Here is a 15,456-nt window from a genome sequence, read left to right as displayed (position 1 = left end):
TCATGAATATGTGGCTTGGTTGATTTGACTTATTCTAAAATGAGTTGCCGTGATATCTGAGCTGGGACACAAGGGCTTTGGGAAGTAATGCTAAGAAAATAGAGGGTGGGCCACCACAGCCACCATTAACTGTCATACAGCCAGAAAGGTGCCATCTACGCTTTTCCTTCCATGCATTTATTGCTTTCTTCCCAGCTCTGCTCTGGACTACCTCTGAGACAGGCATCAGCTGAGGCTTTGAGAGGCTTTCCTTCCCCTGCTCAGCACCTGGACCTTCTAGTAGTTTCCTAAATAAACCAAGCTTCATTCCCAACCAGAACTTCACAAATGCCAGGAACGATATTCCCCTGCCTCTTTGCCAGAATGACTCTTACTCTTGTCTCAGGTCCTAGATTTCATATCTCTTTATCTATCAGGAAAACTGTCCACAATATCTAAGACCAGGTAATTATTTGGATGAGTCTCTGTTTAATATCTGTCTTCTCCACTTGACTGTAAGCTCCTTGAAGGCAGGGGTCGTGCCTGGCTGTTCACCTGGGTAGCTCCAGTCTGCCTGACTCAAGGGCTGATGCTCAATATGTACTTAATGAAGGAAGAAAAACAACACCCCCTTCCATCTTCAGGGCTCCACTGAAAGGTTTTACAGGGTGTCCTGCTTGCATCTCAAACTCACCATGTTCACAGTCAGATTCATCATTTCTTTTTTTCTTTAAAACTGCTCCTTACCTTGATTTTTAAATTTCTTTTAATGTTCTGATATCTCAAAGGCTTCTTTGACTTCTCTCCATCCCTCATCCCAACAGCCAATGTTATCCAATACTACTGATTCTATCTTCCAATCTCTTTGCAGCCATCCTCCTTTTCCATGCCCACAGCTTCCTCCCTAATTACTAATTCAGGCCCTTCTCCCCTGCTGACTTTCCTGTCGTCAGTCCCTGCCTGTGTCTCTCCTACACACTGTGGTCAATCATTCTTCCCAAAGTTGAGCTTCTTCTCATGACACTCCCAGGCTCAAAACCGTAGTAATTTCTGATGCAAATCTCACTAATGCAACTTCCTTCCCCTGGACTTCCCTCCCACGAACTTCCAAATATGGACTGACTTAATTTTTCTAGTCTTGTCTCTTTTATTCCCCTATACATTCCCTGGGCTCCAGATAATACAGACATTCATAAAAGTCTTTCACTTTCCTGCTTCTTTGCTTTTTGCACATACCTCTCCCTCTGCCTGGCTAGAAAGTTTACCCCCTCATCCCTACCCATTAAAAATTTACCCATTCCTCAACGCACAAAACATACCACCTCCTTCATGAAGTCTCTCTTTCTCTTGAAGCTTAGCCCCCTCAACCAGACGTGATCCTTTTCTTCTGTGCACGCTGCAGCTTCTTGTTTGTATTTCTCTGGTGGAATCTATCTCACTCTGCCTTGTACTGGTCACCAGAGCCCTTGGCACCTTCTCTATTTGTCTAGGCAGAGGCTGTTTTTTTTGTTTTGTTTTGTTTTGTTTTAATTCTCTCTACTCTGACAACTAAAATGCCTCTTTGCACATAGAAGGGCTTCATCAATGGTGAAGCAATTTTCCCAATCCTCTGTGCCTTCCGATCGTACCCAATAGCAATATTAGTAAGTGATCGGATGACAGGCGGGAAGGAGTGCAGGAGGAGTAAGGAGCTGTACCTGTCTGAGTTTTTTTACAGAAGCTGGGCTCAAGAAGTGCTCCTGTGTCGTGCCTGTGGCATGCGGTGGGCCTGGGCATCCGAGTCTGTTGGTACTGTGGGTGTGAGGGGATCAAAAGCAGACTTTGCAATAGAAATCTCAAAGGTCTTTTTACCCTCCAAAATGTATTGCAAAGGCTCCTTCCGCGCAATTTCCTCTGTGTACACGAAGGGCGATTCTTGATTCAGGGTCAGATTGAACGGGTGAAAGAAAGGCATGAGACAGGGATTTTGATTGGCAAAGGTGTGATCAGGGGAACAAAATGTTTTGTGCTGATGCAAATCACACCGCGTGGAATGAATGTAAGGGATAAGAGTAATTTTCCCAAAGTTAAAAATTTTTTTCATTCTGAAATGTATTGAAAGCTTTTTTCTAAGATGGTAATAGTACTGTACCAAGTACTTTCAACATGTAGTTTATATAATCCTCAACTCTATGAAATAAATGCCTTGTCATCTTACTTTCACAGACCCAGAGTAGAACAGACCCCTGCTAACACGCTGAGGGGCGGTACTTCCCTTTGTGTTTCCCTCTCCTCTGCCCATACTTCGGTGAATATTTTATTTATGAAACTCCTCCAGTTGTCCAAGTTCACTGCCTCCCCTGCTTCCTGTCAAAACTCTGACTTTCTACCTATACCATGGTGTCAGTAGCTCAACCTGAACGGCTACAGTAATTCACCTCCCCTGGGCAAAGATGAAGTTATCTGGATAAGGGAACAAAAGTTACAGAGAGATGGCAGAATGCTATCAGCCTCAGCACCCCTGATTGCGATGCCTTGACTAGACTGTTGTTTGGTGAATCATTTAAATGGCAATGTCTTGTCTTGACTTCAATTCACAGTAGCATTAAAACAACAGCAAACCAAGCTACTTACTACATCTGGTAGGTAGAATATGTGCATGAGGGTCCCATGAGGGCACAGCCCATTTTTTTTTCTCTCTGTAGAAGAAAAAAAAAAAAACACAGCTAATCTCTAAAACTAAAAAACAAAAATTATTTGATAGGCAGGAAAGAAGTGGCAAGGGGAAGGCTCCCAGAAGATTAGAAAGTGGGCCTCCCAAAATGCCCGAATGCAGAGCAGAGAGGAGCAGCATAGGGTGGCTTGGGCTGGGCAGGGCCAACCAAGGCAGGGAGAGGTCTGCGAGGGAAGACATGCTGAGAGAGGAGCCGAAAGTGTTCTGCAAAGGTGGGCTGTCTGCAGGTGAAGCTGGATTGCTTATCAAGCGGAGGATAGGAAGAAGCGGCAGAGGGACTGGCAGGCTGTACCGTGAGCAGGCTGTACCATTAGCAATCTGTAGGCCAGATCGTGGGGAGATGAGATTTGGAGATGCTTTGAAGGGAGAGGGCAAATTTCAATTTTAAGGAGAGCTACAAGGCAGGGCCACAGAGAACAAAATGCAGTATGATCGATTGGGTCATTATTGATCTTATTTGCTCCAATTTCTCAAGGGGAAACTAGTTAGGAACACACCACCCCTGGTTTTGGAGAACCAGGGCATACCTCTCTCTGCAGAGGCAGAGCGAAGAAGCACACACTCCTGGCATTGTGACATGGAGTTTATCCAACTACCCTTGCCCACTCCTCACCCTCCCAAGATCGAGAATCACTGCTCTGATCAGCCACTCTTCCGGACACCAGGACAGCCTATCTGGTCCGTGTGAAGTTATCGATTGAAGTTTTGGAGCCATGGCTCTACACCCAGTGCTCTGCTTCGTGGACAGCCTTTGCAGTTTCTGTAGTACGGGGCAGGGGGTGCCTTGCACCCCTACTTGTCTCTTGAGAGCTTGTGACACTCATTAGCTCCTTAAAGCTCTGACTAGGTCTAGAGGTTTGGAGTTGGGAGCTAGGAGCAAGGCAAGATTCTGGCCAAGAATCTCTCTTCCCATTTCCATCCTCTGGCATGCATTCACTACTTTAAATTTAGCTGCCAGATTCAGGCCTTAAGCAATTACTTTGTGTCCTGACATAGGGCGATGACTTGACACAGGGATTTCTGGTGTGAGCCTTGAAATATGGTTTCAAACATGGCTCACCTGGTATTTCTTGAGGGACACCAAGACAAACCCGTTTAGACCAACATTTAAATTTTTAAAAATTTTAAAAACAACTTAAAATGAAATAATTCCCCTCCATACCACTGAAAGTGTACAGACGGCACATGCTGAAGTTCTCCCCACTTTCCTGGATTCTGGAGGGCCCTTGTCACTTGGGAAGCCTATGGGAGTCAAGCCGGGGGTCAAGCCGGCCTTCAAATCACAGCTGGGGATGACAGGACGTGTGCGCAGGTTTTGCGCTGCTCACCCAGAGTGGAGAGGCTATGGCTGCCTCTGCACTGCGGTTACTTACTGAGATGGCCCTGAGCAGGTCGAGGCCTTCACACGTGCTGCTCCGGCAGTCCCCTGACGTGTGGAACAGGCCGTCCGAATAGATAAAGGAGGCATTCACAGTCACGTTAATGCCTGTTATTGGGAAATGAGGGGAAATAGAAAACTAGCATGACTTCTCAGTAGTTTATACCAGCCATGAGACTCATCCTGGGAAAAAATGGATATCCATGTTCAGGCCTAGGAATATTTGAGTTCTGAGTCTTTGTTTTACTCATAGTCACTTCTTTCCTTTCTCTCTCTCTGTTTTTCTCTCTCTCTCAGCAGATTTATTGTGGCATAATGTGCCCACCCTAAAACTGATCCATTTTAAGTGTACAATTCAATGACTTTTAGTAAATATGCGGAGTTGGGCCACTATCCCCACAATCCGGTTTTAGAAGATTTTCATTACATTCACTGCTGTCTTCATCCTCTTCTCACAACCTCAGACTCAGCAGGTTTCCTGTGTGGCACTGGCGAGTGTCAGGAGAGCAAAAAGACACAGACGCTATGGAACCCTGTTCTTTCATGTTCCCAAGATGCTGGTTCTGTTTGCTGCCAATGTGCACGAGGCTGCAGTCTTCCCTGGTCTCCGATCTTCATCCACCATCCAGTCAACAAATAGTTACGAGTTGCTGCCATGTGCAGGCACTGGCTCGTCCTTGTGCTCGTGAGGCAGCATTGGACAGAAGTCCTGCCTTCCCAAGGCTTCCGTGTTCCTTGGGGGCTCAGGCGGAAGAGTTATTTCTGAAAGGGTGGGCATGGACGCCTCTATGGGGAGCCAGGACCTGAGAGAAGTCAGAGTGAGCCATGCAGGTATGTGGCTTCTGGTCAGAGGGGACAGCAGGGGCGAAAGTCCTGGACAGGGTCATTCTTGGCATGGTGTAGAAGGAGCAAGGAGGACAACGTGTCATGGCAGAGTAAGCGAGGGGCAGTCAGGACGGGAGGTGAGCTTAGAGGGAGGCCTCTAGTAAGGACTTTCGACTTATTCTGGAATGGAATGTCTTTGGAGGATTTTGAGCAGAGAAATTATATATTGTCTGGCCATCATTTTAAGAGGATATTTCTGGATTCTGATGCAGAGAATAGATTATGGGGACAAGAACAGAAGCAGGAAGACTAGTGAGGAGGCTATTCATAAGCTAGGGTAGCTTGGACTGGAGTAGTGGTAGCAAAAGTAGAGAAAAATGGCTGCATTTTGGATATGGTTTGAAGGTAGGAAACTGCTGATGGATGGGATGTGAAGTATGAGAAAAAGAGGACTCAGGATGACTCGAGTATTTTTGGGCTGAGCAAGTAGGTGCAGGGAACTGCTACTGACCAAGATGGAAAAGAATGTGGGAGGAGTAGGTGTGTCAATGTGGTGTGGTCAGGGGGAATCAAGAGTCAGTAGACTTGTCAGGCGTGAGATGTTCACCAGACCCTGAACAGAGATGACAGGTATGCAATTGAAAATAGACCCATCAGAAATTATTATTAATGCAGTCATACGTATTGATAGACAACCGTCACACCTGTCTCTTAGATTTATAATTTTTGCACAAAAGGGATGTCTTGGTCAGTTTTCTAGAAAACAGAGCCTGAGACAAAAGCTCTATTGGGTTTGTCACCCCAGAGTGCATATACATAAATAGTGGGATCTGAAATTTTATCTATAGTTGTATTATCCAAAATCTATTATACATTTTTGATTTCACAGATCCAAACTCATGCATGAGGGAAAGAACTTTTACCAGCTAAATGATCCACCAAGATGTTAAAACTAAAATTTATCAATGGGGTAAGACTGCTTGCTCTCAACTAATCTTGCTGTGTCACAAATTTTAGCCCCTTTCTCTAGTGAAGCATTCAAGATATAGAGTAAGTAGTTTATGGGAACAACACATGTGTATGCTCAGGAAGTCCCCGGTTGGGTCTGAGCAACCATAGCCACACTTCTCAGATGAAATGAATATTGTTAACAGTCTGTCATCTATTTTTCATGGAGAAAGTGCCACAAGGTTATGTTTCCTTTTATAGTAGACAAAAAAAAAAGAGGTTGCAAAATCCCCAGAAGATCCCCTCTTGGTTTTGAAAATCTGTTCCCTTATGTTAAAATGTTTCTCATGAAGGATAAAGAAAAAAAAATATGTTCTTGGAATGTCCATTTCTCTGAGGAAAATAAAAATATCCTCATTTGTGTCCTAAATGAGATGAGAGTCTTGATTGGATTTCACTCTGGTTCACAAATTTCTCCTCTTAGAAAGCAATACAAGAATTCCCTTTGAAATATTTGCTTAGCCACAAGGGTGGTTGGTTTTACTGACTGGAACACCATTCTTGATGATGAGCATTTCCTGTTTGGTCTACTAACAAAGCCAATGTGAACTGTGTTTATTCTGGCCTGGGATCTTCGGATAATGGAGAACTTCCATCTCTAGATGAAAGTGAGGATCTTGGTGTTGATATTCCTGGGCCTTGCCAGGCACCATATTTGGGAAGGCAATAAAAAGATAACAGAATCATCTGACCAAGTTGTATCTCTCACATTTTGATCCCCTCCCAATAAAAGGTGATCAGAAGGTCAGATGTGATGGCTCATGCCTGTGATGCTAGCACTCTGGGAGGCTGGGGTGGGAGGATAACCTGAAATCAGGAGTTTGAGACCAGACTGAGCAAGAACAAGACCTGGTCTCTACAAAAAAAATAAAAAGTTAGCTGGGTTTGATGGTGCATGCCTGTGAGGCAGGAGCGTCACTTGAGCCCAGGACATTGAGGTTGCAGTGAGCTATGATGATGCCACTGCACTCTAGCCTGGGCAATAGAATAAGACTCTGACTCAAAAAAAAAAAAAAAAAAGTTAACCAGGTCAAATGTCTCATTCCTAAGCAGAGATGTCCTTAATTTTGCCAACCATACAGTGAGTCTGAGGACCTCAGTCTTTAGTCTGGCATTATGAGTGACTTTCTATGTGTTCTTACACAAGCCTTTTTAATTTCTCTGACTTGCTTTCCTTACATGTAAAATGAGGTTAGAGCCAAGTTTTTCAAATGGAATAGTTTTTAATGATTATTATTTTATGATGATGTATGTAAAAAGGGAACCAACAACTGTTGAGTGTGACCTTGGACAAGTGACTTCACCACTGGGGCCCCAGTTCCTCATCCATGGATTGATAGAATAGAGCCAGGTATTCTCTTTTGCTGAGTGCCTGGCATTGGGCTATGAGTTTTTACCTGCAGTATTTTTTTTTTTTTGAGACAGTGTCTCGCTCTGTTGCCCGGGCTAGAGTGCCATGGCGTCAGCCTAGCTCACAGCCACCTCAAACTCCTGGGCTCAAGCAATCCTCCTGCTTCAGCCTCCCGAGTAGCTGGGACAAGAGGCATGCAGCACCATGTCCAGCTATTGTTTTTTTTTTTTTTTACATATTTTTAGTTGTTCAGCTAATTTCTTTCTATTTTTAGTAGAGACGGGATCTCGCTCTTGCTCAGGTTGGTCTCGAACTCCTGAGCTCAAATGATCCACCCACCTGGGTCTCCCAGAGTGCTAGGATTACAGGCCTGAGCCACCGCACTCAGCCTACCTACAGTATTTCATTTAATCCTCCCTGAATCCTTCCAGGTAACTAATATTTTATCATCCTAATTAAAATGAGAAAATGGAGGTCTAGAGAGATAGATTAACCTGCTTACGGTTACACTGTTAGCAAGTAGTGGAGCTGGTATTTGAACCTAGAGCAATCTGATTATAGAACTTGGTATATTAAGCAACAGCAGTTCTCAAAGTGTGAGCAATTGAGGGTCCTGAGTCCTTTTTAGGAGATCCATGAGGTCAAAGCTATCTTCATAATTAAACTAAGATATTCTTTGCTTTTTCCACTCTCCTTCTCTCATGAGCAGATGAGATCTCCAGAGGCTACATGACATATGTTATTGCAAAAGATTGAATGTAGAAGCTGATATGAAAACGTAGGCATCTTCCATTAAAACTGACATTAAAGAGATTGCAAAAGTGTAAGCCTCTCTTCTTGTCCATTTTTCTTTTGGCTTGAGAAATACAAAGTTTCCTTAATAAAAATATTATTTATGTTAATAAAGTGTTTGTTATTTTTTAAATGAATTTATAAGCAAAATTTAAAATATTTCTCAGTTTTGATTTCTCAAAGAACTAAAAATAGAACTACCATACAATCCAGCAATCTCACTACTGAGTATCTACCCAAAGGAAAAGAAAACAATGTATAAAAAAAACCCACATATATATTTATTACAGCACTATTCACAACAGCAAAGATATGGAATCTACCTAAGTGTCCATCAACAGAGAATTAGATAAAGAAAATGTGGTATATATACATCATGGAATACCTTATTCAGCCATAAAAATGAATGAAATCGTCTTTTGTAGCAACATGGATGGAACTAGAGATCATTATCTTAAGTAAAACAACTCAGACACAGAAAGACAAATACCACATGTTCTCACTTATAAGTGAGAGCTAAATAATGGTTATACACAGAAGAAGAGTGTGGAATGATGGATAATGGAGATTGGGGAGGGTTGTGGGGTGGATGATGGGAGGTCGCTTGGTGAGTACAATGTGCATAGCTCCAGTGATGGATGCACTAAGGCTCTGACATCACCACATGCAATGTATCAATGTGGTGAAATTGTAACTTGTACCCCATGAAATATATACCAATAAAAAATAAATTTAAAAAATAAAGAATGAGTGAAAAAAATTTCTGTTTTAATTTCTAATGCAATAAATATTCATACACATAACCACATAAATGAAACTCTCCAGAGCCCTCAATAATTTTTAAGAGTTTAAAGAAGTCCTGAGACCAAAACGTTTGAGAACCACTTCTGCAGAACATACTGTAACATGTTCCCCCTCCCTAGTTTACAGTTATGTGTACCATTTTGTTTCAGTTTTTAATTTGGTGAGGGAGATAGATTGCCTTTTATCTCTCCAAATCTCAAATGATTTCTCAAGAATATACTGAATGTATTTCAGACAATGGCATAACTTCAAAGTTTAATTTGTAAAACAAGTTCTTTCCCCAACTGCTCCTTTTCATCTCTCTACTACCTGTGCTCTCTCCTCCACTGTGATATCTCAGTCCTAGGAAGATGGTAGAAAGCTGAACAATATAGTGTGATCTCAGAACTCTCCTTCTGCTATCTGGGGTTTTAAAGAAGGCCTTGGACCAGCATGAAGCTGGAGTAGGAGAGAGCCCCCCTTCAGGACTTGGAAGCACGCATAAGGTATGGACCATGAGATTAGCCTTGTAACATACATCCCCAAGGAAGTGATGTCCTGAGATTGAAGGAATCTCTTTTATTATGTTGTTTTCCAACAAATTCTGTTCTTCAAGACCTACAAAGCTTTCCTAAGTCCTAGAAAAAACATTGATCACTTCCTTTTGAATATCACCCACAACCTCTGAACTGTTAAGTTTCTTCAATTTAGCCCTCAGATATATTGTCTTAGAATTGTTCCCAAATAATAATGCTCAATAGAACATGAACTATCTTTTCCCCCAAATCTGCTCCTTCTGTGTTTATTATTCATAAATATCCATCCAACAAAATACATAACAAATTCAAAAATCTGGGCATCATTCTTTATTCCTCCGTCTCCATAGAACTCCCACTCGCCACTTGTATAATCCATTCAACAACCTCACCAACAATAACTTTATTTTACAAATGACATGAGTGAAACTTAGAGAGGATAAATAGCTCACCCAATGTCACTCAGCTGGTTAAGTGACAGAGTAGGTTTTCAAACCCAGGTTGTATGAGTTCAGAGACCAAGACTTTAACTACTTCATACTACTTATTTTATGTGCTTGGCAATGTGTTCTCCTAACATTAACATCCATAACAACAATGATAGCAACAACAATAAAAACAACTACCATTTATTGAGTTCTTAATATCCTTCACTCAGTGTATGGGGTACTTTATATGAATTTTGTGATTGAATCCACATTCTATTCACATGAGGTAATTACTACTTATCCTGATTTTATAGGTGAGGGAACTGAAGTTCAGAAAACCTAAGGAACTTGCTTAAGGTCATACCTGTGGTAAATGATCTGACAGGAATACGAGCCAAGAGCTGTCAGGTTCCAAATCTCTGCGTCTAACCATAATGTTCCACTGCCTTGTTTTAATGAGAAGGTTAGTTCATGCTGTGTAAAGATTTTACAGTGGATTCCAAAAGAGTGCATGGTCAAAGAGTGGCCAGATAGATATGGCTTGGAATTTCACTTCAGACAATCTGTATGACCTTTGCAAAGCTGTTAAACCTCTTCTCGTGAAAGAAGTGCCAACTATGCTCACCTCCCAGAGCCGTGGGATTAAGGAGATGATGTAATTAAAGTACCTAGAACTCACCTAGCATATGACAGGTACCTAATAAATAGGGAAACCGAGTCTCAGAGAGACTAAGGGGGACCTTACCTTTCTAGCATCACAGAGAGAGAAAACTTTGGTGTAGGGACCCCAATCCTGATCCTCAAATCCAATGTTCTGTCTACTATACCACACTGCCTTGGTACATGAGCTACTTGTTATAGCTTTAGATCAGATCTATTCATTTACATCTGAATCTAGTTTCAGACAAAATTGAAAAGATGTATGTGCACAAAAGGAAGTTATTATACACATCTGAACTGTTGCCCTTATTTCCATAAGATTTCAAATAGAGAAAATCAAAATATACCACCTTTAAAACCACAAATAACCATTAAGATATATTAAATACTCATTGACTCGGTGATTCTACTGCTGGTAATCTAGTTTCAGGGTGTGGAGAAAAACTACATACATGAAATGTTTCTTGTAGTATTACAAAAACAATCATGAGAAATTAAAAACAAATGAACTATCCCACAATAGGAAATTACTAGGTAATTTGGGAGGTATATATTCCAAAATGATATTTTCCATCCATTCACATGATGACTATGAAGAGTAAGCAACTATATGAAACTCACTTGTGGGAAAATATGAACTGAACCAGAAGGATACAAAATTGTTTCTATGCCATAGTGATCACCAATCATGTTCTTAAAAACAGGAAACTAAGAAGCATATGAAAGTAGACTGGAAACATCCAGGTAGCTGGAAATTATCATGGATGGTTTTTCCCCTTTATTTTTTGTAGCATTCTAAAATTTATGCTCATAGTTAAAAGATACAATGAAGAACTGCAACAATGAATTTCTTCTTACCAGCCTTTTGCAGACGTTCTCTCACTATTTCCAGCCCACCATTCACCGCATCTCTCAAGTTTTCCAGGGGCTCTGGGAAGGCTGAGTTGTTCATCATCAGGACGCTGATCTCGTAGCTGCCATTATGGCAGTTTTGACTCACCTGGTTGGACCATGATGTCAGCCCGGGCTGGAGAAGCAGTGACCACAAAGCCAAGCCCAACAGTGGTGTCTTCATGACCTTGGGTACGTCAGAACCATACTCCTTGTGCCCACTTGCTTTGCTCTGGGCTTCAAGGGAGGCAGAAAATCCAGACAGACAGCCTCCAGCTGAGTCCCTCAGTCCGCTGTTCTCGGTGCTCCGTTCTGGTCAAGCCCCACCAGTCACGTGGGTGGTGGAGTACAGCCTGCTGCCAGTAATTAGCAGCTACATTATGGTAGGAGATAAACCAAAGTTCACTTTGTGTGTTTGCACACAGAAAGGTCAGAGCTATAAACAGGGAGATTACTGGGCCTCACCCAATAAAAATACATCAATTTGTGACATATCATTGAGAAGACGGAAAAGAGGAAGAGGGTAGTATGTTATACACATAACAAGCTTTGTGAAATGGAAAATAAAGGTCGAAGGGCTTTAGGAAAGCACAAATATGATGCATTATGGTGCTTAGGTTTTAGCTGGATTGCAAATGGAATCCTTAACTAGGAAGAGCTGTGTTTCAGTCACCTAATCGGCAACTCTTTATTGAGACTTGACTCTGTGTTGGGCATCGTCAAGGCCCTGCAGTGGCAGCCATGAATGATATAGACACATTAGTGTCCTCATGGAACAGGTATTCTAACGGAAGAAGAAGAATGTTAAATAACTAAGTTCAACAATAAAAAAAAAAAGCACAGAGTGCTATGGGGAGCACATGGTAGATTAACATAACCTATTGTAGAAAGTCAAGGAAGCTTTCCTGAGACAGTGTCCCCTATGCCGAGCTCAGAAGGATGAACAGGCATTAGATTAGGGGTCCTCAAACTTTTTAAACAGGGGGCCAGTTCACTGTCCCTCAGACCGTTGGAGGGCCGGACTATATTTTAAAAAAAACTATGAACAAACTCCTATGCACGCTGCACATGTCTTATTTTGAAGTACAAAAACAAACGGGCAAAAACACCCGCATGTGGCCCTCAGGCCGTAGTTTGAGGACGCCTGCATTAGATGAATGGAAAGAAAAGAGGGCATATCAGGCAGGGGACAGCTCGTGCCAAGACCCAGGGGTGGGAAAGCGCATAGTGTGTTTGAGGAAGTGAAGAGACACAGCGCGGCTGCAGTGCGGAGAGCTAGGAGTCCTGTGGCAATGGGGAGGCCAGAAAAGTAGGCCAGGGCAGGCCATGGAGTTTCCTGCAAGCCGTTAAGGATTTGAGACTTTATCCTAAGAGTCAAGAAAGGGACATGATGATATGAATTTTGAAAAAGACTATTTAGGCTGCAGTGGAAGGAACGCCCTGGAGGGAGGCAGTGGAGATGGTTCAAGGAATATCTGAAAGGTAAAATGGGAGGGACTTGATATTCGATTGGATTTCAGGCATTAGGAAGAGGAAGGAATTTAGGGAGACCCCTGGTATTCTCATCTAGGTAGAGGGTAAAGCTGTTTACTGGGCTCTGGAATCCTGGGAGGGAAGCAGGTTTGAGGGAGAAGATCATGACTTCTGTCTTTGGACCTGCTGACTTTAAGGTGTCTGTGCAGGTATGAGAGCAGCCCCCATGGAGCCTTGAGAAGAAAACCTGGATTTATTTATTTATTTATTGAGACAGAGTCTCACTCTGTTGTCTGGGCTAGAGTGCCATGGCATCAGCCTAGCTCACAGCAACCTCAAACTCCTGGGCTCAAGTGATCCTCCTGCCTCAGCTTCCCGAGTAGCTGGGACTACGGACATGTGCGACCGTGCCCGGCTAAATTTTTCTTTTAGATTTTTGGTTGTCCAGCTAATTTCTTTCTATTTTTAGTAGAGACAGGGTCTCACTCTTGCTCAGGCTGGTCTTGAACTCCTGATCTTGAGCAATCCTCCCACCTCGGCCTCCCAGAGTGCTAGGATTACAGGCGTGAGCCATCGCACCCAGCTGAGAACCCGGATTTAAATGAGGCCTGGGAGATAAAGTCAGAGGTATAGTGTGATTGATCAAATAATGTTGTTTACACCATGCACTTGAGGACCCCTTACGGCGAAATTTGTATTTTAAACTCAGATTGTGAAAAATAAGTGTGTTAATTAGCACTACAATTCTTCCCCAGAAGCAGCTCTATTTATCTAATTTAAACCTCATTAAATAAAATATATGAATAGCTGATGAGTTCAACCAATCCAAATGAAGGTGACCAACCAAAAAAAAAAAAAATCTATGAAACCTGGATAGCCACATATCAGGTCACTTCAGTGGCCTTTCAGGGACCTTTTGTTTCTCAGCGGATGCATGGGAAGTTGTATCCCACATTACAGGGACAACAAGGAGGATGGACTTACTCAGGACACAACTCAGAACAGACTCTACAAGTGATTATAGAGATTTTGCCTCCAGGGACAGGACAAGGATTGCTTTTTATAACACCAGCTCCCTGGGCTTAGCCTGGCTGGTTCTACTGTTCACCCCAGGTAAAAGAAGAAATGTATTTTGGGCTGTTCAATAAATCAAATATCAATGGATACAATTAGTAAAATTGAACAGTACAGTAATCATGGTTTTTATCATTTTATGTGAACCTGATGAATAGGCTGGTTCTGATGATAAAAACCAAACCTCCTGCATTGATTAGCCTTCCTGCTGATTTCATGCTCATGTTCCTACCTGCCCTTGCAGCTTCCTTTCTAAATTTTTTCCAAGAATCCTCAAGAACCTTCACGTTCACATCGAAACTAGCCTGAGCAAGAGCGAGACTCACCCCAGGCCTCTACTACAAAATAGATAGAAATTAGCCGGACATCTAAAAATATAGAAAAAATTAGCCAGGCATGGTGGCACATACCTGTAGTTCTAGCTACTCAAGAGGCTGAGGCAAAAGGATTGCTTAAGCCCAGGAGTCTGAGGTTGCTGTGAGCTAGGCTGACATCAAGGCACTCTAGCCCAAGCAACAGAGTGAGACTCTGTCTCAAAAATAAATAAATAAGAAACTAGTAAGACTGTGGGTCCTTACTGTCACCTTGTATATAAGGTCTGATACAGGACTGGGCAAGAAAGAAGCATGGGATCTCTGAGTATGAGGCTATTAGTCACACCCTATAGATGCTCCCAGAGAGCAGTTTTTGCAAATTCAGAAATCATATACAGGAATACCAAATGAGGTTTTGGATGGCAAACCCAGCAGTGAGACTGATCAGCAGAAGAGGTGATAACCTCGAGTTGTCTCTCCATCCTATAGACAGAGCAAATAACCAAAGAAAGGTTAGCAAAAATATCAACATTTTCATTTTTCCTTCTTCTAATACAGATACTTTAGATCACCTAAAGGTTGGCCAATCCCCTGGGGGTATGGGTCCTTTTCTTCCATGGGACACCTCTTTACTCTGGAATGATGGACCCAAGGTTTTTACTCCTGACAATTTTAATGGGGTGTGAGTTGTCAGAGGGACTTCATAGGGTTCCTTCTACTTTTCTGCCAGTTGTTGTTTGGGTCACCTGGTCTTCTGGTTTAAAAAGGGTGGAGGGGTGCCTCCAACATGTGAGGACATGAAAGAGGCAAACTCATATTAGCGGTTAGTACTTACCTTGTGTCACTAGGAAGGGTCTCTCATAAACTGCTTCTTAGGGGCTTCACTTAAGCCTGTTTCTAGAGGCTACCCTTATCCCAAGTTGCTAGGATATAGGCGTGACCCACCAAACCTGGCCCATTATGTGGCTTTTTAAAAGACAAAAAATGGTTGTCATTTCTGCCACAATTTACAGGACTCAGATAAGATGGTTTTTTAAATCATATAGTCCAGGGATGTTTTGAATAACCAAATGCTCTTTAGTAGATTAAATTTATCAATGCAATTGTGATATATAAGCATCTACTTCCTTAGCTATAATATATTACCAGTATATCCTAGAACCAAAGGAAGATGGTTTTCTTGTTCCCATAATCCACATAATTGTTTTAAAATATGATATTCATAATTGCAAGGCTGTGGAAACAGCCCAA

The 15,456-nt window shown here is 42.3% G+C and overlaps 1 protein-coding gene across 1 annotated transcript in view; it reads right to left on the bottom strand.

Annotated features, from left to right (window-relative positions):
- Positions 1-12,378, bottom strand: part of GUCY2C (guanylate cyclase 2C) — a 76,441-nt gene extending 64,063 nt beyond the window's left edge. The window contains exons 1-3 of the mRNA XM_012753729.3: positions 11,312-12,378; positions 4,066-4,178; positions 2,593-2,657 (exon numbers count right to left, since the gene is read on the bottom strand). Coding sequence (XP_012609183.2) covers positions 2,593-2,657; positions 4,066-4,178; positions 11,312-11,528 — 395 coding nt within the window. The 5' untranslated portion in view covers positions 11,529-12,378. The remainder of the gene's footprint in view (positions 1-2,592; positions 2,658-4,065; positions 4,179-11,311) is intronic.
- Positions 12,379-15,456: the final 3,078 nt, after the last annotated feature.

This window comes from Microcebus murinus, chromosome 10, assembly GCF_040939455.1.
Source record: "Microcebus murinus isolate Inina chromosome 10, M.murinus_Inina_mat1.0, whole genome shotgun sequence".
NCBI classification, from domain to species: Eukaryota; Metazoa; Chordata; class Mammalia; order Primates; family Cheirogaleidae; genus Microcebus; species Microcebus murinus.
Note: the sequence above shows the minus strand (reverse complement) of the source record. Positions and strands in the feature narration are given on the sequence as shown.